This window comes from Molossus molossus, unplaced genomic scaffold (genome assembly GCF_014108415.1).
Source record: "Molossus molossus isolate mMolMol1 unplaced genomic scaffold, mMolMol1.p scaffold_m16_p_3, whole genome shotgun sequence".
Taxonomy (NCBI): Eukaryota; Metazoa; Chordata; class Mammalia; order Chiroptera; family Molossidae; genus Molossus; species Molossus molossus.
Window position 1 is genome coordinate 99403104 of NW_023425366.1, and position 26632 is coordinate 99429735.

General features: G+C 52.6%; 1 protein-coding gene across 4 annotated transcripts; it reads right to left on the reverse strand.

Annotated features, from left to right (window-relative positions):
* Positions 1–6422: 6422 nt before the first annotated feature.
* MLXIPL (MLX interacting protein like) lies at positions 6423–23770 on the reverse strand. Of its 4 annotated transcripts, none has more exons than XM_036280379.1 (17): positions 23472–23770; positions 19251–19357; positions 15915–15997; positions 15658–15747; positions 15324–15368; positions 14563–14764; positions 14358–14438; positions 10885–11054; positions 9002–9530; positions 8721–8788; positions 8496–8646; positions 8232–8344; positions 8018–8137; positions 7726–7853; positions 7522–7645; positions 6794–6923; positions 6423–6541 (listed from the first exon to the last, which is right to left on the reverse strand). In XM_036280379.1, the coding sequence occupies exons 1-17, from the start codon at positions 23768–23770 to the stop codon at positions 6423–6425; spliced, it is 2559 nt and encodes an 852-aa protein (XP_036136272.1). The 4 variants fall into 4 exon arrangements, with proteins under 4 accessions (XP_036136272.1, XP_036136275.1, XP_036136273.1 ...); XM_036280382.1 differs by having other exon boundaries at positions 7726–7796; positions 8018–8131; positions 23472–23764; XM_036280380.1 differs by having other exon boundaries at positions 8018–8131; positions 23472–23764.
* Between the last annotated feature and the right edge of the window lie 2862 nt (positions 23771–26632).

A 26632-nucleotide genomic window follows, 5' to 3' on the forward strand; every position in this document is an offset into this window, starting at 1 on the left:
CCTGCTAAGGGCATGTACCTCGGTTGCAGTTTGTCCCCAGCCCTGGTTGGGGTCGTGTGGGTGGCAGCCACTTAATGTATCTCTCTCACGTTGATGTTTCTCTCTCTCTCTTCCCCCCTCTCTCCCTCCCACTTTATCTGAAGATAAATGCAAAAATTTCCTCAGGTGAGGATTAAAAAACAAAAAACAGCTCTGGCCAGTTTGGCTCAGCAATTGGAGCGTTGACCTGCGGACCAGAGGGTCCCGGGTTCAGTTCACGCTAGGGGCACATACCAAAAACAAACAAACAAACAAACAAAATCCTCCAGTGAGGATTAACAATAATAAATAAATTGATTCATTAATTAATTTAAAAAATAGAAGGTGAAGCAGAGAATAGAAGGGAATGCTAGAGGGGAAGCAAGGCATAAGCAAAGGTGTGGAGGAAGAACTTATTTCTGTGCAGAAGGGAATGATTATGACAGCCAGTCTGGGTGAGTGTTGCAGATGGGGTCAGATGAAAGGATATGGTAGGAAGGGATATGTGCAGGGAGACAGAAAAGTCTAGGCCTCCTTATGACCCAGCCATTCCATTTCTGGGGATTTACCTGAAGAAAATCAAAGAATATATGCATCCCTATGTTCATTGCAGTGTTATTTATAATAGCCAAGCTATGGAAGCAACCCAAGGTCTCATCAATAGACAAGTGGATAAAAAAGCTGTGGTACATATATACAGTGAAGTATTACTCAGCCATAAAAAAAGAATAAAACTGTACCATTTCGATGGCATGGATAAGCCTAGAGAGTCTTATGCTCAGTGAAGTAAATCAGTCAGAGAAAGATAAATACCGTATAATTTTACTGATATGTGAAATCTAAAGAACAAAATAAATGAACAAACAAAATTGAAATAGGAACAGACTCAGACACAGAGAGAGAATGGTGGTTGCCAGAAAGAAAGAGAGTTGGGGGACTGGGTTTTCAAAAGATGAAAGGTGGGTCAGGGAGATGAGTGGAAAAGGTGAAGGAATTAAGAAGTACAAATTGGGCCCTGACCGGTTTAGTTCAGCGGTTGGAGCATTAGCCTGTGGACCAGAGAGTCCCGGGTTCAGTTCCCGCTAGGGGCACATACGAAAAAATAAAAAATAAAAATAAAATAATAATAATAAAAAAAAAGAAGTACAAATTGGTAATTAAAGAATAGTCACAGGGATGTAAAGTACAGCATACAATGTGCTGCCGAAGCAAACACAGCAAAGGACTTAGAAAAGGGAGATGGTACCCTGTGCACTTATACAGCCATTTCTATGTGATTCAAGGAATCTCCAAAAACCTGGCTCCCCAATTAAAAAAAATCTTGATTCTAACTCACCTTAATTTTTCTGAATTTTATCATCTACTTGTCTTTTTCCTTATGTTAAAATTGCTTTGGGGAATGATTAAGTCTGAAAAGAGCATGTCTCAAAATATGTTCTGTAGAATATTAGTTTACAAGGAAGAAATATTTGGTGGTTAAATTAAGTATGTACATTTGGGAAATTTCAAATTAAATGCACACCCCATAACATTCCCCTTGGAATGTATAGTGAAAATTAACATTAACGTATTAAAAGGCTCTGAGACATCTTGCAATAAATAAATTAAAATTTTTTTTTTAAAATACAGAATATAGTCAATAATATTGTAATAACTATGTATGGTGTCAGATGGGTACTAGATTTATTGGGGTGATCACTTAGTAAGTTATATAATGTCTAATCACTGGTTATACACCTGAAACTATAAAATGTAATATAATGTATGTCAACTTAAAAAAAATTTTTTTGAGAGAGAGAGGAAGGGAGTGGGAGAGAGAGATAGAAACATCAATGAGAGAGAACACTAATTGGCTGCCTCCTGCACACCCCCACCGGGGACTTGGCCCACAACCTGGGCATGTGCCATGACTGGGAATCTAACTGGCAACCTCTTGGTGCATGGGTTGCCACTCAACCAGTGTGCCACACTGGCAGGGCATAGAAATGCAAATTCTCAGACTCGATCCCAGACTTGATAACTCAGAAACTCTGGAGGTGGAGGCCTGGCAATCTGTATTTTAACAAGCCCACTAAGTGATTTCTGATGCACATTAAAGTTTAAGAATCAGATTTAAACTAACTTGAGCCCTAGACATATATAATTTGCAGCTCAAAGCCTCTATTACAGTGGTTTTTAACCTTGGCTGCATATTGGAATCTCTTAAAAGGTGATGTCTAGCCCTGGCCAGTTTTGCTGAGTGGTTAGAGGGTTGGCCTGCGGTCTGGAGACACCCGGGTTCAGTTTCCGCTAAGGGCACGTACCTCGGTTGCAGTTTGTCCCCGGCCCTGGGTGGGTCGTGCAGGGGGCAACCACTCGATGTGTCCCTTTCACATCAATGTTTCTCTCTCTCTCTCCCTCCCACTCTATCTGAACAAAATATCAAAAAATGTCCTTGGGTGAGGATATAAAAAAAAAAAAAGATGATGTCTAAATCTCACAGCCAGAGATTCTGATTTAATTGGTCTAGACTGGGCCTGGCCACATAGATTTTTACCCCCACACCTCCAAGTGATTCAAATACACATTTAAGTTTGAAGAGCAGCTGTAAGGGATACAGGAAGGAGGCTCATGCAAAAGGCAGTGTTCTGTTGGACCAGGGTGGCAGCCATGGAGATGAATGCACACAAAGCCAACTGGCCAGGCCTTGGTAACAGATACTATACGGTAGTGGGGTGTGGGGAGGAGCCAAGAATGACTGCAGCTTGTACAAGTGTCTGAATGGTGGCACCCTTCCTGGAGATGGAGAGCACATGGAGAGGGCCCGGTTTGAGGGGGAAGACAGTGGGGTATATATAGTCTTGGGAATGATAAGTTCCGTTTTGACTCCTTCGAGGTTGAGGGAGCTGTGGAACTTCAGGGGGAGGGGTCAGAGTGGCAGTTGGATCTGGACAGCAGGACAGATACAGAGTACAGGGTCCTCAGGAGAGAAGCAGAGGGGATAGCATTGCCTGAGACTTGCCATAGTGAGAGGGAAGTGGGCCAGGGAAAGGGACTGGCGGGGGAGGAGGCTCCCACAGCAGGAAGGCACTATCAAGGAGAGGATGGAGAGCCTGGCAATAATTCAGGATTCGAAAGGAAAGGGTTACTGAAGAAGATGGTCTAAGAGCCCAAGGAAAGACTAGAAGAGCATGCAAAGTGGTCGTTGGATTTAGCAATGAGGGAGTCGGTAAAAGAGTCAGTGCAGGAGTGAGGCTAGGGTGGAAGGTGGGAGGACAAGCCCAAAGACTGGCAGCTCGGGGTGAATGGGCGGGGAGAAGGGAGAGCAAGATGACTCTCACAAGGGAAGGTGGCATCTAGAGACGGACACAGAATCAGGGCGATATCATACAGGAATCTTCCTGGAGGGTTATGAGTGGGTGAAAACAGCAGAGCACAAATTGTCAGGATTTTACATTTCAAAGAGCCACTTCAAGCCGTGGCCTGCAGAAGCAAATAGCACTTACAGGCTGGGTGCACCTGTGACTACACAGTAAAGAGAAGTGGCTAAAGGCAGAGACTAGATTCAGACAGTCTGGGTGGGCACCTCATTAAGTATGCAACCTGGGGCTAGTTACCTCTCTGTGCCTCAATTTTTCATCTGTAAAATTGGAATGATAATAATTATGATAACTCTTATGTAGTGTTCTTTGTCGGGCACTGTTGTGCTTTATATATATTTACTTTTGTTAATCCTCACCTGAGGATATTTTTTTCATTGATTTCTAGAGAGAGTGGAAGGAAGGGAGGGAATAGAGTGGAGAGGAGAGGGAGAAAGAGAGAGAAACATCAATGTGAGACACATCGACTGGTTGCTTCCCGCACGCACCTCGACCAGGACCTGGGATGGAACCTGCAACCCAGGTATGTGCCCTTGACTGGAATGGAACTGTGACCCTTTGGTGCGTGGGCCAACGCTCTAACCACTGTCCAGGGCTAGTCTTTTTTAAAAAATTGATTCGAGAGAAAGGGAGAGAGAAACATCAATTTGTTGTTCCACTTATTTATACATTTATTGGTTGATTCCTTTTTTTAAAAAATGTGTTTAATTTGTTTATTTTTATCCTCACCCGAGGATATTTTTCCATTTATCTTCAGACAGAGTGGAAGGGAGGGAGAGAGAGAGACAGAGATTGATGTGAGAGAGACACATTGACTGGTTGCCTCCCGCATGACCCCAACCAGGGCCGAGGATGAACTGCAACCGAGGTATGTGCCTGTGACTGGAATTGAACCCACAACTCATTGGTCCACAGGCTGATGCTCCAAATGCTGAGCCAAACCAGACAGAGCCATTGGTTGATTCTTGTATGTGCCCTAACTGGGGATTGAAACTTGGCATGTCAAGACAACTCTCTAACCAAGTGGGCTACCTAGTACTGGGCCAGCACTTATATTTACTCTTAAATCCTCACAACAGGCCTGTAGAGGTAGGTACTGTAGGGATTAAGTAAGTAGGGATAAAGCACTTAGAATAGCTTGGCATGTAGTAAACACCGGATAGGTATGTGGTTATTGTTATTATTCTACATCAATGTGAGAAGGGTAAAGCTCACGGAAGACTGTGTTTATATCCTACAAATGCCTCCAGAAGTTCTGAGATGTGAGAGGATTCAGACTTGCCAGGCCTGAATGGTCAGCTCCATGAGAGGGGTACAGCAGTGAACAGAATCCCAAGAGCCACAACCATCACCTGGTTCACAGTAGGCACTCAGGGAATATTTGTTAAATGGATCAATATTTGAAAGGATCAATGAAGTATTGGGGCCTTTTACCCAATTCCCATCTGAAGTATCAGTTCCTTCCAAGACATCCCAACTAAGTGGCCATCCAGTCTGCTTGCACATCTTTTTTTTTTTTTTTAATTTTTAAAAAAATTGATTTTAGCCCTGGCCAGTTTGGCTCAGCGGTTAGAGCGTTGGCCTGCGGTCCGGAGAGACCCGGGTTCGGTTCCCGCTAAGGGCACGTACTTCGGTTGCAGTTTGTCCCCGGCCCTGGTTGGTCGTGCGGGTGGCAGCCACTCGATGTGTCCCTTCACGTCGATGTTTCTCACTCTCTCTCTCCCTTCCTCTCTCTCCCTCCCATTCTATCTGTACAAAAAATGGAAAAATATCCTCAGGTGAGGATAAAAAAAAAAAAAAAATTGATTTTAGAGAGAGAGGAAGGGAGAGAGATAGAAACATGGATGAGCGAGAACATCGATTGGCCACCTCCTGCATGCCCCCATTGGGGACTGAGCCCACCACCTGGGCATGTGCCCTGAGCAGGAATCGAACTGACGACCTGTTGGTGCATGGGTCAACACTCAACCACTGAGCCACACCAGCCAGGCTGCTTGCACATCTTGCACAATGGGTCATCACTACCCCCTGTAGCAGCATGTTCTCCTGGATGGTTGCAACAGATGGCCCTGTCACTTTCACTCCTTGATCCCAGCTCTGCCTTCTTCCAATTTGGAAAGTGGTAAGCCTCTCTGAACCTTCTCCTGGCCATGGAGGAAGGATTTTCAAGATTAGCATCGTCTCTCGCCTGGATGACAGCAACAGCCTAAATCTGGCTGCCCTGCTTTTACCATTGCCCCACAGCGGCCTATTCTCAACTCAGCACCCAGAAGAATCCTGTTCAGGAGTTAACATCTAATTTTGTACCATCTCTAGTCAAAGCCCTCCAGTGGCTTTCCAGCTCAGAGGGCACTTCCCACTGACAACTGACTCTCCATCCCAGAGCAAGAGACACAGACCATCCTCGACAGTTTTTGTTTTTATTGGTCAAGAATTCTTTACAAAATCCATACACGCATCCACACACACACAAGCTGTCTGTCTTGGTTTGGCCACCCCCCCTCTGTGTGCTCTCCTGGGATCAGAACTTCTTGGCCTAATCCACCGAGGGACGCTATCCTGCAGCGCCCCCAGGTTACCAGCGAAGGAACAGAGACAGAGAACCCCTTTTCTGCTTCTCTGTTCAGAAACAGAAGCCTGGGCCCTACCAGTGGGGAAGCAGTTGGGAGTGACAGGGAAATAGGCTCCTCCCATTTCCCTCTTTCATGCTCCCTGAGTTGTCAGTTTAGGCCCCCAAGTGTCACAGCTGCTAAGGCCTTGGGATCATCTTCTGGTTGAAGCTTCACCACTCCCATTTTGCAGACTGGAAAGATGGAGTATGAGTCCCATAGGTCACAGTGTTAGTCACTGGCAGAGCAGAGACTGGAACTCAGTTTTCCGTGACTTCCAGAAGGTGGGAAGAGTCTAGGGTCCTGCTTAACTCTCAGGAAAGGGAACAGCCAGGGCCTGGGGCAGGAGGGGAGTGCCCAGAAGTTGTCCCTGGAGCCCATGCCCTGGGAAAGTAGCCCCCTGGGCAGCTGAGTGAATGGCAGGATCTGGTCAGCACTATAACGGTTTGCCAAGGGTGCCCTTTGTGACTGCCCGTGTGGCTTGCTCGGGTATACAGCCTGGGTCCGTCAGGATACTGGTAGATGTGCTCAGCTGGCGGAGAGAGTTCAGGACAGCTGGGGAAAGAGAAAGATACCTTCTGGGGTCAGGGCCCTGGCCTTGGATGCTGAAGACAAAGGAGTAAGGGAGAGATGCTAGCTCTCAGGACTGCAGGTGTCCTGGTAGCCGGGGAACCATCCAGGGAGCATGATGGGATGGCCAAAACCCTAAGCTATTTTGAAAGCAGGCTGAAGCTGGTGTCTGAGCAGAGTGGAACCTTCTGCCCTGAGGCCTGAACATTCCACTGGGCGGGCAACTGGCTTACATACTTGGCCGGAGAGCAGGCAGGGAGCAGTACTGGTCCAGCCAGGCCAACGAGGTCTGACGGAGGCTCTGCAAACTTGCTGTGGACACCATCCCGTTGAAGGACTCAAACAGAGGCCGGATGAGGATGCTGAACTGGCCCAGGTCAAGGAGCAAGCCTGATATCCAGCCAGTATCCTCACCCACCTCACATGTAGCCCTGATATCGGGCCCAAACCAGAGGAAAGGCCTGGTGACTGTTAAGCCTTGAACTCCAAGGACCCCCACTGTAGCCACCCTCCCATCCTGCCAAGGTCTGCTCAGCTAACTGGCTCTCAGGCCCCTCCTCCAGCTCCTCCATGGCCCTTCTTCTGGGCTGGACCATCCCCCATGCCTGGGCTTCCTGTCTGGCTCAATCAAAAGCTTGACCAGGTAAGGGGGTAAGCGACTCCATGTCTTCCCTAGGGCACAGCCCACTTATGGCACTCAGAGTTTAGGCTCTTCCAAACTGCCCTTGGGACTTTCTGTAGGCAGGGCTGTGGTCCCCCCACCCAGGAGTTCCTCCCTCTGTTGTCAGCCCATCACTGGGCAATTCTGCTGGCCAAGATGCCAAAGCCTGGAAGAAGGGGATGGAACTGGAGTCTCTTCTCCTGGGAGCAGCTCTGAGACCCTGCTTGGCCTGTGAAGCTGAGCCTGCAGCCAGGCACAATCTGGTCCAGCAGCACTTACCCTGCTGCTGGCCCAGTGAGGATACTACCCAGAACTTCCAGTTGTGCAGTGTGCGGGTCCGGACATAGTCATCAAACATGTCTCGCATCTGGTCGAAACGTTGGTGTGTGATGGGCACCCCAGTGGCTGGCAGCTGCTGCTGGCACAGGCTGGTGGCATGGGGAGGGTCAGGGGTTTAGAGTCAGGCAACAAGTCCCCCTTGTCCCAGCACCTGCAGGTTCCTGCCTACTTAATGGCAGCATTGAGTTCCTCAATCTGGTCCCGTAGCTGCTGGGCCTCCTCCTGCAGGGCCGCCCGCTCCTGCTGCAACACGGTGATGTACTCGGCTGTCTTCTGCAGTGTCATTGCTTTGCTGACCTGTGGACATCACCAGTGTGGACTCAGATGCTGGGACCCACTGAGGCACTGAGGAGTGAGAGGAGGCAACTGGGTATCTGGAGGGTCCTGGGATTTGGTCTTAGGTAGGGGATCCATGAAGGGCTCTGTGGCACTGGGGGTGCTGGCCTGCGTTGGGGGCTCACCTTGAGGCTGGGCTGGGTGCTCAGCGTGCTCACCAGCCCATGCAGGGTGTCAAACCCCAACTTGATATTGAAGCGCCGCTTTTGCTCTGCAGAGATGTGTGTGATGCGCCGGTTCTCAGTCTTGGGGGACGGAAAGTAGGGTGAGCCTAGGAAGGAGCATGGGAGGGCCTAGAGGTAGCAAAGAGATCTTGGGGAGGGATAATGCCACTGCCACCTTGTTGTCTGGACGGCCCCGGCTTAGGATGGGTTGAGGTGGAGAGGCTTGGACACTCAGAGTCCCTGGGCCTGGCATGGAGTTAACCTCCCCAGACAGTCGCCGCTCACCACCTGTGGCAGAGACAGACCCACAGACAGAACAACATAGGGAGAGGGTCCCATCGACCTGTCCCTCTTATCCTGGTCCCAGACATAGTCCCACCTTTTTACTTCCCCTCCCTCCAACCCCTAAAGTCCTCCAATCTCTGCAACCCCTCTTTACCGCTGGGTGCTGGGGGCGACAGACGCTCTACTTTGGGGACAATCAAGGGCCTGGGAGGGGCCAGTGTGGCTGGGCCCAGAGGTGGCCGGGGTGGTGTGGGGGCCGGAGTCGGGGGAAAGAAGGCGCAGGGGAATTCTGGGACCGTCTCCTGCTGGGGTAGAGAAGGGTAGAGAGTTGGGGTGAAGCTCTGAGGTTTCCCTCCACTCCCAGTGCCCACCACCTTACCTGGGATTCTGGGAGCCTCAGGAGGGCACTGGACACACCAGGTGGTTCCAGGGCTTGCTCAGGCTTGGCTGTGTACAGGCAGACTGTGAGGATCATCTCCCAAGACCCCACTCCTCCACTCCTATTAGCCCACATCCTTTAGGTTCATGTCCTTAATTCTTCACCACCCTACTCCCCACCTGAGCCTGTCCCTTAACCTTCACCCTCTGCACCCATAGGCTCCCCACTTCCACATTTGGTTACCATCTCCCCCTCTCTCAACCCTGCCCATCCTATCTTACCTGCTGTGAGCAGCTGTGTGAGGCAGGAGTTGTTGCCCCCAGCAATGGCAGGGGCCAAGGTGGGGGGGCTGGGCTTCCGCCCCCTAGGGGATGGGGTGGGGGGTTTGCCTCTGGGCTGTATGCCTTGGGGCATTGTGAAGTGAGACCCAAGTGGGGGCTCTGGATACCTCTTGGATAAAAGGTCCATGGGGAAGTGGGCGGGGACAGGGCCTGGGCAGGGCTGTGGGGTGGGTGGGAAGGTTGCAGGAGCCGGAAGTGGGGACACTCCTGACATAGGAGGGACAGTTGGGAAGGAGAATCTGGGAGAGAAGAGAGACTCTTCTTGTAGCATAGCAGGGGGCGGAGCCATGGAAGAGAAGAGGGGTAGGGGACAGGGCTCCAGGCCCGGCCCTTTGGCAGGGGCAGGGTACTGGAAGAGGGGTGGGGGTGGGGGACGGTGTAGGAGCTTAGTCTTGGGCTCTTCAGAGAGGAGAAAATCAGAGCTCAGGAAGGTACTGGAGTCCAGGGAGCCAGGGTAGCTGCTCTGAGCCTGGTTGGGGATATAGACAGAGAACAGGGAGAAAGCTGGTCTTTATAGCCTCCTTCCCTGGCTGAGCTCTGGAGTGGGCACTGGGAAAGATAAGAGAATGACCGCTGCCCTCTAACACACACACTAGGGAAATGATAATCTAATGAGGGGAGGGAGTGGAACACATTTATGCACCAATTAAGCATGAGAAAGAGCATCAGTCTTCCTGCCCACTCATTCATTCACCAAATAATTTATACATCCATTTACCAATCCTTCCTTCCTTCCTTCCTTCCTTCCTTCCTTCCTTCCTTCCTTCCTTCCTTCCTTCCTTCCTTTCTTCCTTCCTTCCTTCCTTCCTTCCATCCATCTACCTTCCTATTTATTCTCTTCTATGAGCTAGTCATCTATCTCCCCACCAGTCCACCAGGTACTAACCCATTTACCAATCCATCCAGTGACGTATACTTCATTCATTCATCCACCATACACTGACCAGCCACTTATCCACCCACTAGCCCAGTCATTGATCCACCAAACCATTCATTTATGGATTCATCCATCAGCCCATCCATCCAACCAACCACTCACCCACCTATATATATAATATTTACCAACTCATTTAAGCATCTAGTCCCATCTACAACCCATCTATCCATTCACCAACAAACCCATCCATCTATACACTCATTCATTCACTCATTTGCTCAATCATTGGGCAATCATTTACCCGGCACTGTTCATGTGCTTGAGCAGTGCTAGGTATGGAAGATGCAGTGAGCAAAACATAGCCCTTCCAGCAAGGAGTTCACTGTCAAGTCCAGGAGAGAGACCCCTCAACAATAACTGCCATAGTGCCTGAAAAGTCTGAGGATGGAGAGAAACACATCTAACCTAGCAGCAGGGAGACAACATCCGAATTGGGTCTGGGAGTTCGTGAGCCAAAATGGTAGAGTCGCTATTTCCTAAACACACATGCTCAGTTCTCTGCCTTCATGCCCTCGTTTGAGCTTCTCCTTCCATCTGACTTGCCCTCTCCTGATCTTTTTCTGTCCAAACCCGACCTGTACACTGAGGCCCAGAACTCCCTGTCCTCCAGGAAGCTTTCCACAAGCAACCCAGCTCTCTTTGGTGCCTGCTCCATGCTCTTCCTGCCGGCAGCCTAACTGCCCCCACAGCCATTTTGTCATTTTTACTTCATGAGGCTCTTTCCTCCCCAGCTGAGCTGCACCCTCCCGGGATCTTTCTCCCCTCCAGTTTCACTTGGTGGACCAAGCAAGCAAGCACAGGACTGGGCGTTCAGAAAGTACCCAGAATACCTCCTGGATGTGGGCAGGTGAGCTGGGTAGGGCTGGGTGGGGTGGGGTGAGCTCACCTGCAGGTGATTATTCCCTGAGAGGTGGGTCATGCCTGAGGAGGCAGGGGGCACCTCTGAGCCCAGGATCCCACTGCTGAAAAGGGAGTCAGCCATGGGACTGAAGCTGGGGGGCTCCAGGAAGGTCGAAGGCGTGGCTGTCGGTGGGGGGCGGTAGTTGGTGAAGAAATCTGTAATTCAGACACACAGGGTGGTGGCAGTTAGGGCTAAGACCATGGCTGGAAGCTGTGGGAGGAGAGCGGGCCTCATGACTTGTCTCTAGGCTGGGTTGGGGCGGGGGGGCTTCCACAGGAGATTGTGAAACTGGGAGTGTTTCTGTCTCACTTAGGGGAAGCAGCAGCATAGGCTCGGGTGGGATGGGCCTGAGTGGGAGACGGCAGGGGACTTGTGTAGGGGTGTGAGCAGGATCCCAGAAGTAGCCCTCCCATCAAGCCCCACACTTGGCTCATGAGGCCCCCTTCCCCATACCCAGACCTGGACCCTGCCTGTGTCTGTTCCTGTTACCAGCTCTGCTGGGGACCTAGAAGTGGGGGAAGGTAATAGAGTATGTCAGGGAGGGAAAGGGGTGAGGTCTAAGGGAGGGGCCCCAGGCTGACATGAGTTCCAGAGGTGAATTAGGGGTTAGAGGGGTCAGGAGGTCAGTGGGTCTGGGACAAGTTGGTTTACTGGAAGTCAACAAATGGAACCTCAATAGTAAAATCCAGGAGTGGGGTCAAGGAGCTAAGGGGGTGATGGCAGAGGTCAGAGGAGGCTCGGAGTGGGGGCTGGAGTGAAAGGGTTCTGGAAAGCTGGGAAGAGCTGGTGGGGGGCGGGCAGCCAGATTGTTTGAGGTGCAGATTGTGTAAGCCCTGGGCTATTCTGGTTTTGGGAAGCAGCTGCCTGTGGCCTAACCACATCCCGGGCCTGGGCCGCCAGCCCACCAGCTCCTTTCCGGGCACCTTTCTCTGACCCTGACCAGTTTTCAGTCTGCGCCAGCTCCTAAGTCCTCCTAGTCTGGTCAGACTTGTCCCCACCAGCCTTGGATGGGCCCAGACCCCCAGCCAAGGGAGCTGGTAAGGTCTCTCCCATGAGGGCCCCCATGAAGGAGACCCAGAAGTGGCACAGAGAAGACCACACCAAACCTTGAGCCTGATGGGAGTCAAACCTGTGTATACATCTCATGTAACTCTGGGGCCCACATGTCACAGGGCAGCCTGCTCCGCATGCCAGTATGTGGTCTCATGCAGCATCTGTCTGTCTCCCTCCCCGTCTGTCCCACTGTCTGTGGCTCTGCCTAAGTCTGTGTGCACCTGCCCTAATGTGAGGTGCTTGGTGTGTGCATATCTGCCCTGTGCTTGTGTGTGTGTGTGTGTGTGTGTGTGTGTGTGTATGCACATTTTCTCAGCCCCATAGTAATAAAGGATATTCTTGTTCTACTGTTGCCTCTTTTTTTTGTTTTTTTTTATCCTCACCCGAGGATATTTTTCCATTTTTTGTTCAGGTAGAGTGGGAGAAAGAGAGAGGAAGGGAGAGAGAGAGAGAAACATCGACGTGAAGGGATACATCGAGTGGCTGCCACCCGCACGACTAACCAGGGCCGGGGACAAACTGCAACCGAAGTACGTGCCCTTAGCGGGAACCGAACCCGGGTCTCTCTGGACCGCAGGCCGACGCTCTAACCGCTGAGCCAAACTGGCCAGGGCTACTGTTGTCTCTTTTTAATGCAGGAACTGGGTGGCAGAGGGTGAGCACTCACTGGTCCACTATTCCTTAGCCCCCAAGGACCGCAGGTCTGCTCACTAGGCGCCATGAATCCTGGACTCTAGAACCAGCCTCATCCTGGGCCTGGCCCCAGGATGCTGAGGGCTACAGGGAAGCTCCCTGCTCACTACTATTGTTGTCTCCCCAGGGCTTGCAGGCCTCATGGAGCTGCAAGCCCAGCTTACCACTGAGTCACCACCATCCCCTTATCTGAGATTGTGGGCATGACCCCACCCAGCCTTGAGAGAAGCTGCTTCCTAGCCCTACCCACCCACTGAGTCCCTCCCTAGTCTCTGTTCCCTTCACTGACCTATCATCCTCTTTGAGCCCCTCTCTCACCTAAACTCCCTCCCCTTCTCTGAGCACCCTTCACCAAGCTCCTAACACCTTTCTGAACCCCACTCCCTCACCAGCCTCCTCACTGGGTTTCCTTTCAAGTAGGGAGCTCTCCAGGACAATCACAACAGCAGCCCTGGTAACCCCAGCACCCCCTGCTTCCAAGTGCATGGAGCACTAGAGGGGGCCACACTAGCTACCTCTTCTGCATGACGTCCATTACAATAAGTTGTCCATATTCGCTCCCCACCCCAGCGCCACCCTAGGCTGAGAGAAGTCACTTCCTAGCCCCAGGTTTTGCCCAGATCCCGGGGTTGGGGCAGTTGAGCTCCTACCTGTGGCAGGAGTCTGCGTGCCCAGACAGGGCCTCTGCCCTCCCAGGCTGGTCTGCTCCCAGGGCACTGCCATCAACACTTCTGCCCCATCAGCCCCCACCCCTGTCCAGGGCTGAGGAAGGGGTGGGGGTGGTTCCTCATTCCCTAGTCCCCGCCCTATAGGCCTCCGCCTCTTGACTGACAGCCCCAGGACCCTGTGGGGAAGGATTGAAGGGGTCACCGAAACTAAGCCTTTATCCCAGGAGCCCCCATTCTGCCCTCTAGGCCTGGGATGAGACAGGCTGAGCCCCATTTCTACCTGATTACTAGAATGGCTATGAAGTCCCCTAAACGTATGAATATCGGGCAGTCTCCACGATCTATAGCTAAATGAAGAAAGCAATGTGGGGAAGAGTGTACTGTAGAAACAAAAACAGACGCGTGTCCATGTGTGCTCATTTTATATAGATAAGAGCATCTCTGCAAGGACAAACTCCTGTGACCTGGTGGCCTTGGGGGTCAGGAGAGGGAGGCAGGGAAACATACTACTGAAAAAACAATGCTTTACCAGATATAATTACTGGATTTTCTTAAAAATAACATAGGAGGGGAGAAGTGGGTGAGGTCTAGATAAAATAAGACTGGTCAAGAGGTGATAAAGTTGAAGTCAGTGATGGTTACATGAGGGTTCATTGAACTCTCTATTTGTATGTATGTTTGAAATGTTCTTTAATAAATAGTTTTAAAAATAAATTATATAAATAAATAGACCCAAACAAATCACAATCCTTCTCTCCATTGAGAGAGTCCCAGCACCCACTGCTTTTCTGGGAGCTCCCAGAGTCTAAAGCTTCAATGACCCTGGTCCCCTGTTCGCTGCCCACATACTGGTTCTGGACTTGCTCTCACCTGAGGCCACATCAGCTTCATCCCACAGCCAGACAAAGCGACACCAGGAAAATCCCTCAGAAGTCACTCAGACCATCTGCCCTCCCAGAGGGGCATGGAATTAGCCTGAGGTCAACATGGGGCTCTCCTCACACTGACCTTGCCCTTCTACCTCAGGGGAGGGGCCTGTCCCACCTGAGATCTCCATGAAGTCATCCAGGCTGGGCTGCAGAGGTGTCAGTTCCGGCTGGATCATGTCAGCATTGCCAACATAGGCTGGAGGGGGCAGTGGTGATGTCAGGAGCAGCAGGAAGGGTGGCATGGGGACACCTGTCCCGGGCCATCCTCCCTTGGCTGCCTGGATTCTCACAGGCCTCCCTTCCTGGGTACAAGCCCTCACCATCCTCGGGAGCCAGCTGCAGCGGTGTGGGGCTGGGTTGAGTCATGGTGAAGAGCGTGTCGGAGATGTCAGACAAAAAGCAATCGAGGTCCAGAAGCTGCCGCCCACTGGGCTCCTCCTCTGGGCCCCCCAGCAGCACAGGCACCATGCTGGAGAAGAGCTGCTCACACCATCGCTCTGGTGGCTGCCACCCCACTTCCACCTAGGGAGACAGAGCCAGCAGTAGCAGCCTGAGGGCTCCACTGCTCCTCCTGCTCCTCAGACTGGGGACATAGGGGTCTCCCACTTTTCCTGGCCCTTCCATATCAACCCTTGCCTGGGGGATGAAGTGGTCAGCCAGCCAGAGTGCCTCTGCACAGTCCCTCCTCATCTCTCTTGGTGGACCCAGTTTGCTGCCTGGAAGACTAGGGTCACTCCATTGGCCTCTAACGACTATCCACAGAAGATAGATCGGGAGGCCTGCTGAGGAGATAAGGCTATCCCCTCCTGCCAGGGACCCTAGTTTTTAGGACTCTTTTGTAAGGACAGAAAACAGGCCACATCACTGGCCAGACTCTAACACCGGTATTCCCCCATGCCTTCCCACCACTTGCTCAGTCAACCACTGGATCTTCCCACCACTGCTCCAAGGTGAGAAGAGCTCAATTAATCAACCAGAAGACAGGGGCCATGCCCACTTCCCTCATGTTCCACCCTCACACCTCTCCCCTTCGCCCACCCAAAGGGAAGCTGTCAACTCTTTGGGTCCAGGGAGCACCCACCTGCTTTGGGGCCAGGAGATCCCCTTCCCTGCTGGACTTACGGAGCTGCAGGAACACACAGACGTGGACACTGGATTCCTTGCCCTTCCTCCATCACTCCCGGCGAAGGCCTCCCCTACTCACAAGCTCCCCCAAATCAATGGATTCCCCCACTTCCCTTCAGGAACTCCTCCACCCAGGGAAGTAAGGAGACTGAGAGAAGATCCTATGGCCACACGGTGGCGCTGTCAGCCTGCGTCTTAATGGGGGGCGGGGCCTCTTAGGGCTCCTCGGAGAGGAGTGGCCAGCACCCGCAGGGGAAAGGTCTTGGGCTTCCCCTGGGGCCCCCACTGACCCGTTTCTTGTGGTAGATGCGCCACTTATGGTACTCGCGCATCACCACTTCGATGCGCCGCTTCCAGTAATTTCCCTCCAGGACGACAGCCTGGGGAGGGGTCGGGAGGGGACTCAGTGCGAGGGGTAGCACTAACTTCACCCTTCACCCAATCCCCATCTGGGCCGGCCCCTCGCGCCCAGTGCAGGTAGGGACCGGAGGGAGGGGCCGGGCTTGGTGGAGAGGCAGGTGGTAGTGGTACCCTGAGTCCCACCTACCTCCGGTTTCCGGTGCTCGTCAGCCTCAGGCCCCTGCAGGGGGGTCACGAAGCCACACACCGGGCTTCTCCTCCTTTCCACATCTGAAAGAAGGCCAGGTCAGGGGTGCCCAACTCCCTCATCTTTCACTCAAAGAGGCCTGGGACTCAAGTGCCAACAGGAATCCCGCCTGGCCTTCAATGCTCAGATTAAGTGCCCTCTCTCTAGGAAGCCTTCTTCTCTAGCCCTACCAAATCTCCCTCTTCTCCACAATCCTGTGAAAGTAACCCAGCCTAGTAGGTGTGAAAGCAACGCTTGGCGAATGGGATCGGGGCCACAGGGAGTGAGCTGCCCCAAGAGTATCCTGGTCAGATTGGCCGGCCAAGGGCCCTGAGCCCTTGGTCCTCTGCCTCAGGCTCCTTAGCACTGCCCACTCTGATCTCAGAGAATCACCCCTTGTCCACTTCAGGCCACCTACCTGAGCTCCCCCCCCCCCTTTTTACATCCTCCACTCCCCTCCTTGTCTCCAATCCCGTTCTCCCTCCAGGCCCTTTCCTTTTTGCCTATAAACACATTCCAGGTTCTCCTTTACCTCCCAAACCTTTTCCTTCCCTATGCTGCTCCACAAGCTAGCCTTTTTGCCTTCCCCTTTACCCCTTGCTTTCCCTCTACTCTCTAGAAGGGTTGTCACTTGACACCTCTGCACCTCACAGTCTCACCTTCCCCTCCAGTACTCAACATCTGCCCCCATGCCCACCTCCCAACCACTCTCATCCTGCCCCTTTCCAGCTTCAGACGCATTTCCCAGTTACCTAGGGACCCTCCACTGGGATGTCCCAAAACTTGTCACTCAGATGTCTGGGAAATTCCCTCCCCAGCCTGCACCTCCTCTGGACTGCCAGACTGCCTCCCAGTCACAGAAACTCCCCACTGACTCCCAGATTCCTGTCTAACCCATGGACCAACCATCTCAATCCCAAGGATGTATGACATTTCTTCCAGTGTCCCCTCCCCTCAGTATTCTAATTGTCACCCCTTGGTCTGGTGTCATTTCTCACCTAGACCTCTCTGACTCCTGTCTTACACTCTCCAGCCCACTTTCTGCTTCGGCCAGGTCAATTCTGCCTAAAGTACAGTTCAGGCCTGAACCCCTCCAGGGCTCCCTAAACCTCCATGATAAAGTTCACTGAACTTGGCTTCCTAGCCCTCCATGACTAGTCCCACTGCTTCTCCTGCCTTTCTGTCTCCTGTATGTGCCCCACCTTGAAGCCAAAGAGCTCCCCCACACACAGCCCACCCTCTGGTTTGATTCTATAAGAAAAGCCCCTCCCTTGATAGCCCAGAGCAGCTGGGAAGGAAGCCTTCCCTCCTCTGAGCATCCCTGGTCATGTCTGCCTCAATCTCCACCTGCCTTGGCCATTCCTCTGCCCGCTGTACTCCCCACTGGGATTGAAAGCAGGAGTTGTGTCCTTTAGCTCAGAATCCCTGCATCTGGCACTGAGCTTGGCACACAGCAGGACTTCAAAACCCTGGGCAGTGACTTTTTCTGATAGTCTTGACAAAAAGGACTTCATGGGTGTCCATGGGGGCCCATCTTGCTGAAGCCCTCAGCAAAGTTTGTCTGGGACAATTGACACAGAGGAGGGGGACTACCCGAACATGGAATTTCTTCGGACCTTCAACATCATTTACAAAGTTCTATCCTAAAGGGCATTCTCCAAAATGGTTCCTATGAGATTGGGGCGAGGGGCGGGGGTGCTGAGCCTGCTTGGGCAGAAAACAAAAGGATAGGCCCTTATGTGTGTGGACTCCCAGGGGGTTAAGGGTCTCAGAGAGTATCTGTCTTGGCTTTCCAGATGAGGAAATGAGCAGCAGAAAAGAGTACATTTTCCCAGGGCCTCCAGAGTCAGGGCTGAGCAGGCCTGGCCTACTGCCCCCTCCCTTACCCAGGGACACTGTGCTCTGGACAAAAGGGCAGTGACCTGGGGGTGGGGCAGGCTTTATTTAACAATGAGAAATTCATCCATTCATGCAGCAACCTAGCCCCTTGCACCTATGCTGAGATAGATGCTGGGACAGAATCCAGGGACGACCCAGGACACTCACAGCATAGTGGTCGAGATGAGGAAAGGGCACACATAACATGAGCTAATGCCAGGTGGAGAGTCTGCCCATGAAAGGGGCACAGTGCTCTGGGAGCTCAGAGGAAACTGATGATTTTGGGGAAAAGAAGGGTCATGGAGGCCAGGATCCTGCAGAGGGGTGGCAGGTACCCAGGGGATGAGCCAGGCAGCCCTCCAGCAAGTCACCACCCCTCTCCTTTTTCTGAAGCCCACCTCCAAACGTTGTGTGCGCAGGGAGGAGGAGAAGCCCTGATATTTGTTCTCTGCCTGCCTGTGCTCTTGCTGTTATCACAAGCGTGATAGATCCCAGGAGCCCTTGTGTGTGTCTGCCTGGTGCTGAGATGTGACTGCGCTGAAAACTCACAGCAGACCTCAGCTGTAGGAACTGTTATTATGCCCACCTTACAAATGAGCAAGCTTCGGCTGGGAGAGGCTAGGGACTTCGCAAAGTTCACATAGTGAGGGCATACTAGAACTTGACTCATACCCACTTCTGTATGGCTCAGAATCTGGGGTCCTTCCAGCAACTTGTACAACAGCTGGAGACCACAGTCTGTCTGTCTGGGTGAGGAGCCCAGGTTTGCATCCTATCCAACTTTGTAGAAAAGGGGAGACAGACACTGGTATTGATTCCCCTGGCCTATCAGCTTCCTGGTTTGGTCAGGCCTGTTTTCAGGTGAGGACTGGAAGCCAGTCAGCAGGGTTCAGTGAAAGGATCACTGGGCTCAGAGTTGGAGAGCCCTGGACTTTCCAGCCACAGTTCTGCTCCTTTTATGCTCCATGACCCTGAACAAGTCACTTGCCTTCTGGGCCTCACTTGGTGGGAGTTCAGTGAGGACTATAATGAAAGGCTGTGGAAGAGACTCGTGCAGGATCCTCAGTTTCTCCGTTTGCAAAGTGATGGAATTGGCCCAGACAGTGTCTAACACCTCTTTCTAACCTAGCATTTGAAGCACCTAACTACACTAATGGGATGCAGAATGAGCCTCAAATCTCAGCCTACCTTAGGTCTTTCAAAGAGTGACCCTTGAGCCCAGCTTCACAGTGGAGAGCATTCTTAGAGACACATTCCTCAAGACTCTGGGGGGGTCAGAAGCTGTTTAGGGATGCTGGTGTTGGGGGCTTGGTTTCCCCCAAAGCACTCTGTTGGTGCTAGCTAGGGATTCCTGGGTAGCCACCCTTCCAAACCCCCATTCCCTCCCTTCTGCTGGGAAGGCCCATGGCACCCACTCACACTGGATATACCAGGCTCTCCAGATGGCATTGTTGAGACGGATCTTCTCTTGGCAGAGCAGCTTGAGACCTTTGAAATTCTTCCACTTGGGAGACACCAGCTTACCACTGTCAGAGGGAGAGGACTGGGTCAGGGGGTGGTGGAGAAAGGGGAAGGCTGAAAGGGACTTCTTCAGGGGCTGGCTCTGCACTCTTCCCATGTACTAGGCATGCATGGTGGGCAATTTGAAGGACCTGCTCAAATCCTGCTCCTCACTCTAACCTGCCTGAAATTCCTACCCTGAAAGTCAGGTCTCTAAAATACTCTCCCAGGTTGCCACTAGCGACCCTTGTGTTCTTTGGTGAGACCTGTTTGTTAATCTACTACCAGAACTAAAGCCAAGGCTGGAGCCTGTTGATCAGTTTAGTCCTCCAACAATACCCATTGGCCTTGTAGGCAACTGTCTTATAGACCAGCTAGAGTGGTTCTCTGATACATTTCTTACTGAAGGAAACTGAAGATCAGGAAGGGAAAGGACCATGCCTAAGATCACATGGCAGAGACTCACTCAGGCCCTGTGGCTTTTTCTTTACCAGTCTCGCTGGCCCACTTCAGTCAAGGGGATGGGTAAGGTTTGCCTGAGTAGAGAGGGAGCCTCTTCACTAGAGGTGACCTCCAAGCAGCCAGCCACTGCCTTTTCACTACCCTTCTGGTGTCTTCCCAGCCCCAAATCCTAGAATGACAACTTGGACCGTGCTGGAAGGTATGCTCCTTCTCAGGGGTATGCCCACGACAATACCATTAGGACCCAGAGGAAGGCAGCTAGGATGATGGAGTGGTGAGTAGTGCGGAGGCAGCACCCTGACCCCAACCCTAACCCTAGCAGTCAATTAAATCCATGAGATTAAAGGGCTCTACACAGGTGAGGAGCTTGACTCTCAGGGTCCTGTTAGGTACAGGCCAAGTCTGTCATCCCCAGGGAGCTGACCTAGGAAGTCAAGATGCTCAGGGTCTTAGACATCTTGCCCCTCCCTCTTCATGGTCTGCAAGCCAGGGTTGTATACCAGTCCCTTCTGGCCCACCTTCTCCAAACCTTACTTACATAGAAGGCTGAGGCCTCAAGGCTTAGTCTTAGTCTTTCAGAACACTAGGCCTGCTCTCTCCAGGGGCCTCTCTCTAATCCTAGGGGTAAGGGGTAGGTGGGTGGCAGTCTGACTCCTACAGCCCCTTGGGTACATAGGTCCCCTCTTCTTTTTGGTCTCCAAGCTCCTGTGTTTGCTTTGGAGTAGGGAGAGGGATGGACTGCCACCCCAGGGCACATCAGGCCTCATTACCCAAATAAAGTACATAATCCAAGTGCACAGGCCCACTGGCTGGCCCCCTCCCTCCTAAGTTAGATAGATAAACACCATCTGTCTGCAGCAATGGGGGGGGGGGGTACTCTGACATCTCTTGGGCCAGCTTCTTTTGTGGCACCTGGGAGGCTTGGTGGGGGGCTCCTGAGTTTATTGTCCCTGCCTGTATCCCTGCAACCTCCCAGCCCACTCTGATCACCCAATGCCCCACCTCCAGCCTACCTGCCCTTCCTCTTCCTGAGGTCATAGTTATTGTTTGTGGCCGGGTAGGGTTAGAGGAGATGAGACAGTGACAAAATCTAAGCCCAGGAGGAACGATCTATGTTGGACTTGTCAGCTGGGAGGGGAGGAAAGGGGCCCAACCTGAAGCAAAAAGTCTGAAGCCAGGGTTCAAAGACTTCTTATAACCAGTAGAAAATCTGAGATTCTTGGGGATGGATGGGGAAAACTCAGAACTCATAGTTCAGTTGCCCCTACCCGCACACATACCTACTTTACAGCAATTCTCTGCAGTGGTTCTCAACCTTTCTAATGCTACGACCCTTTAATACAGTTCCTCATGTTGTGGTGACCCCCAACCATAAAATTATTTTCATTGCTACTTCATAACTGTAATTTTGCTACTGTTATGTCTTAGGTGACCCCTATGAAAGCGTCGTTCAACCCCAAAAGGGATCATGACCCACAGGTTGAGAACCGCTGCCTTAGAGTCTCCCTGACAGGGTCCTGCTTGCTCCCCCACTTCCCTGAGGCCATTCTTTCCATAGCTCCAATTATAGGTCTGGTCAGCTCCGACCATGAAAAAGTGTGTTCTTGGAACTTCCAGAACCTGCATCCCTGGAGCTTCCACTCACAGAACCATGGAACATGGGCTTCCTCCTAGAAAAGAAGTCCTTCCTCAGCCCTGGACGGTTTGGCTCAGCGGTTGGAGGGCCGGCCTGTGCACCAGAGAGTCCCAGGTTCAGTTCCCGCTAGGGGCACACACCAAAATAAATAAATAAATAAATAAATAAATAAATAAATAAATAAATAAATAAGAAGTCCTTCCTTTGCCCACAGTGCCCTTCTGAGGGTGAGGTGTCTGCAGAATCTCCTCTGTGTGGAGCTGGCCAGTTCCTCCCAGCATCTGGACCCCTTGCCTTGCTGTCCCTTTCCATCTGCCCACCCTCTTGGGACACCCTAGAGATTGCTTCCACAATCCTCTTCCCTCCAGGGAACTCCTATAATTAAGGGCCTAAAGGGCTAAAACACTGTCCCAATCTGAGTCTGTTTTTTCCTCTACCAAATAAGGGAACCCAAAGGCTCCTCTAGTACTGAGCCACCTCCATCCCTGGAGCATAGGCCAACCAGGGCAGGCCAGAGGGAGTGAATATTCTGAGTGTTTAGTGAAAAGTACAGCCCTCTCCATCCCAGCTGCCCCTGACTAGAGTCACACCCGCTTCTGGTCAGCCTCTTAATTGGGGAGGTTCTTGGAATGTGCTCTGCCCCTACCTTGTCACCTACCTTGTCACCTCCCTGTACCTTCCCTTTTGGTCACCTATGGTCTGGGGTTGGGAGTGGGCGTTAGCTAGCCCAGATAGAGAGGTATCTAGTATAAACTGGGAAACTGAAGTTAAGAGTGGGTGGGAAAGGGGGGCCCTGAAGGAGCTTGGGGAGGAGGGGTGCCCGCACCCAGTGTACCAAGACCTTAGATGCCCTGCTCAGGCAGTCTATGATGTATGTGTGTGTGTGTGGGGGGGGGGGGGGAATAAGGGGGAGGATGGGAATTTGAACTTTCCACATTGGTCTGGCGCCTGAGAAGATCAGGTTGCAACATGACCTGGGCCCGGGGCCAGAGCTTGAGGGCCAAGGTTACATCGCCTCCAGCCAATGGGGTCCGGACTGGGCGGCTGCTGTTGCGGGTGGGCAATACTCCCCCAAATCCCCATCCCATCTCCCGCTCCTGCCCCCAGTCAGAGCAGCAAGTGCCGGTCTGTAGACAACAGCTCTCTGAAGGGGAGGACTGCCACGGGGAAAAGGAATATTTGCAGAGAAAAGATCAAAGTTGGCCGATCCCCCTTTATCCCCTACGGTTTTCGGTTGATAATTTATCCTGGCCCCTCAGCTCCGGGGAACTTTGTTCCAGGGCACTGGGCCAGGACCTGGGTTCGTGCCCTCCCCTGGGATGCAGGCCGGGAGCTGGAGCCGGACTTTCCAAGCTGGGGTCCTAAACAGCATTAGGCGCACAGCCTCTGGCAGCTACCGGGGTAGAGCGCAGGCCTCCCGGGCACCAGCCTCTCACGGCCTGCAGCATCTCCTGCCTGGCCACGGATGGAAACTTTAGCAAGCTGTGGGGGATGGGCGCCCCCTTCTGCCTGGGGCACCCTCCTCCCGCCACCTTCGACTTGGCAGGTCAACCATGGGCCCAAGGAGTGTCTCGAGGGTGCAGAAATAGAGTGTGTGGGCCCGGGCTGCTGGGGAGGGAGAGGAGTCAGCAGGTGATCGAGTGGAGTGGCCCCCAGGTGGAGGGTGGGGGTGGCAGGACGGCCTAGGGTCCTGGGAGCGCGAGGCGATTCTCTGGCATTTCTTTGTGGGCAGAGGAATGGGGATGGGGAGGAGGCCCGAGGTGGGCCTACGGAGGTCGAGATGGAGGGCTGGTGGTCCGCACCCTGGGAAGAGTGGTGGTCATGAGGGTGGGACTCAGAAGGTACGCAGGCTGGTTGGGGATCAGTAGACTGGGCCAGGGTCAGAGGACGCTCGGGACTTGGGGAAAGGGTGTCCAGGATGTAGCCAGAGTCTCCGAGAGCAGCTGGGGACCAAGGCTGGGGGCCGAGTGGGGTGTCCCGGGTCTCAGCGCCCGGTCCTGCCATGGAGGGCCGAGGCCGTCGGGCTCCGGAGCCGCCCTCACCTGTAGGCCAGGCTCATGCACTCGAAGAGGCGGGTGAGTGTGGGGTCGATGCTGCGCGGCCCGAAGTCAGCGAGCCCCATGGGCCCCTCTTGGTCGCGCCGCCGGGTCAGTGAGTCGCTGTGCGGCGACGACACCATGAAGTGACCGCTGTGGATGACCTGCGAACGGAGCAGCGCGCCGGCGCTGCGGCGGAGACTCCGGTCCTCGGAGTCTGTGTCTGAGTCCGAGTCCGGGCTGGGGACGGCCCGTGGGCCCTGCAAACCCGCGGCTAGACCTGCCAGCGCCCCGGCCATGGTCATCGTTGCTGCCGCCTCACCTGGGCTTGGTGGAGCCGCCGGCACCGCTCCCTTGGCCACACAGACTTCCTTAGCGTTGCCCTGCCCCCGAGTCCCAGTAAGTCGCTTGAAGGGGCGGGGCCGCGGAGCCTCCGCGCACGAGAGTGGACGGGGCGGGGCTTAAATTAATTTAAAACACCATATCAGAGCTCTTGGGCCCCGGAGCTCCTTAGAGTCTGCCGTTTGGAAGAGGAGGAGATCCCTATCTTCCCAAACACCTTTCCTTCTGCTGTGACCATTTAGAGTCTTGGTGAAACCGCCCCTACTTCGCCCAGAAGGGGTCTCGGGGTTCCATTATCTGTCACGCACACCTGAGCCTGAAAGCACCCCAGTGCCTGGGATCCCTGCTTCCAGTGGCGCCCTCCCGTGAAGCACCTCACCTAATTACTACCCCCCTGACCTCTCTGATCTCCCGGCTCACATTCACCCCTTCTCAGTCATCCACACAGCTGGAAGCACCCACCTCTCAGAATCTTGTGTGGCCTGGCCCACTGGAAGGTCTCAGGAACCCCAGTTGCCATTACAGTTGGTCGTCACCACACCTACACAGAGCCCCAGAGGGTTATATGAATATGAATCCTGCAAGACCAAGCAGGGTCAGCACCATTAGTAATGAGTGATGGCTGGCAAGGTGGAGCCTTGGACACCCTGCCCTGGATATCCCCCAGGCAGGAATATTTTTGCTCAGGAACTCTGGGTCCCTTCCTTTCACTGACCCTGAGGTCCAGCTTATGTTCCTGTTTCTTTTGTTTGTTTGTTTTTTGTTTTTATCGGGCATTTTTCCATTTTTTGTTCAGATAGAGTGGGAGGGAGAGAAAGGAAGAGAGAGAAAGGAAGAGAGAGAAACATCGACGTGAAAGGGACACACATCGAGTGGCTGCCACCCGCACAATCCAACCAGGGCTGGGTAGAGACTGCAACCGAGGTATGTGCCCTTAGTGGGAACCAAACCTGGAACTCTCTGGTCCGTAGGCCGACACTCTAACCGCTGAACCAAACCAGCTAGGGCTTATGTTCCTATTTCTGAAGTCCCTCCTTTCACCCTGAGGACACAAAGTAGGATGTTTGGTTTGAGGCATTCACACCTGTCACCTCCCTGGCACCTTTAACAATCCTTAGAGGTGGGGTTCTTGCCCACTTCAATGGGGGCACTGCAGTCCACAGTGGTTAGAAAAATGCCCAAGTACCAGCAGAAGGACAGCAACAAAGCCTGGTCTAAAATAATTCCAGACTTCCTGCTTAGGGTTATCCTTGGTAGGAAGCAGGGGAAGGCTGGGGGCAAATGCTAACCCCCTTTGGCTTTGACAAGGATGTGGCCTACATGTGGTCACATAAATAAGGTGGTCAGCTAGGGGCTGGAGGCTTGGAAAAGATTCCCACACAGTGCTTTCTTCTGTGGTAGGGTCACACAGCTCTCACAAATGGCAGTGCCCTGAGGGCCACTGGCCTGGACAAAATTGTTACCCAAGGCTGCTCACAGACAGGCCCTTCCACCTACCTATGTTCCTTGGCTGGGTACCCACTGTCCCTGCCAGTTATCTCATGCTCTCAGGAGCCCCAGCAGCTCTCCGCCACTCATTCCATACTGTTCCCTGCAGGAGATGCATTCCCCCCTGCCCATTGCTGTCAAATTCTGGGGGCCTCAGGTGCCAACCTCAGCCTGCCTCCTCTGGAGAGACAGCCATCTCTCAGTGGCCCTTTGGGATCCTTGGCACAGAGACCAACGGGATCGTTCCTTCCCTTTATGTGCCTGTCTGGCTTCTTCCCTGGACAGTGGGCCCTGAGCCAGCATCTCTGAACCTCAACACTGGGTACCCAGGGATTTAGGGAATACTTGGAGAAGGGCATGATGCTAAGAGGAGCTGGTGGCCACTGTGGGGGGTCAGGAGTAGAAAACAGCATCCCTTGGAATCTCCTAGCTTCAGGGGCCTGACTTAAGAGACCTGAATTGATCCTTGCTCTGCCAATAATTCCATGAATTATGCTGGGCAAATCTTTGTCCTACCCAAGGCTGCTTAAAGACCGGGTCTTTCATCCACCAATGCTCCTTGACTCTCTCTCTCTCCACCTACAAAATAGGAAGTTGAATTAAATGATTTCTCAGGGTCCTACAACTTTCACCACCTCTGGTTCTAAGTCTCTGCTATCAACATCCCCAGCTCACTCCACCATGCTCCCCAGGGCCTCCTGTCTCCAGGAGAAAATCTTCCAGTTGAATCTCCTTCCTTTTAAGATCTTTCCCCTGAGCTGCATCCCAGGAGAGTGGATTATCTCCCTCACCCTATACCCCTCCTCTTCCCTGGCATCTAGTTAGCCCTCAACATGAATCTGCACCCCATTTCTTGCCTTTTCAGGGCCTGATAACACCTTTGGAGGCATAAGCACTGAAAAGACAATCCCTACTGAAATAATTAAAAACAAAGCACTAAATTGTATAATACATGCAATATGGTCCACAAATTCTGATTTCTCCTGTGTTTACATCTTCAATTAAAATGTTATATATGCGCGCGCGCGCGCGCACACACACACACACACACACACACACACGAAACTAATTTTTTTTTTATGTGTGCTTCATCTGCCTTGGCCAATCTCCCCAACCTATCTGTTTGGCCATGTACGGGAGCATGCATTTCTCGTTCCAGCGCTGTATTTCAACACTTTGAGACATCATCTCTAACCCTATTGCAGTAAGTAACATTGACTCCATTTTACAGGTGAAGAAATGGGCTCAGAGAGGTGATACATTTGCTCCTAAACTAAGAAAGGGCAGCCCTGGCCAGTTTTGCTCAGCAGTTAGAGTATCAGCCTGCGGTCCAGAGA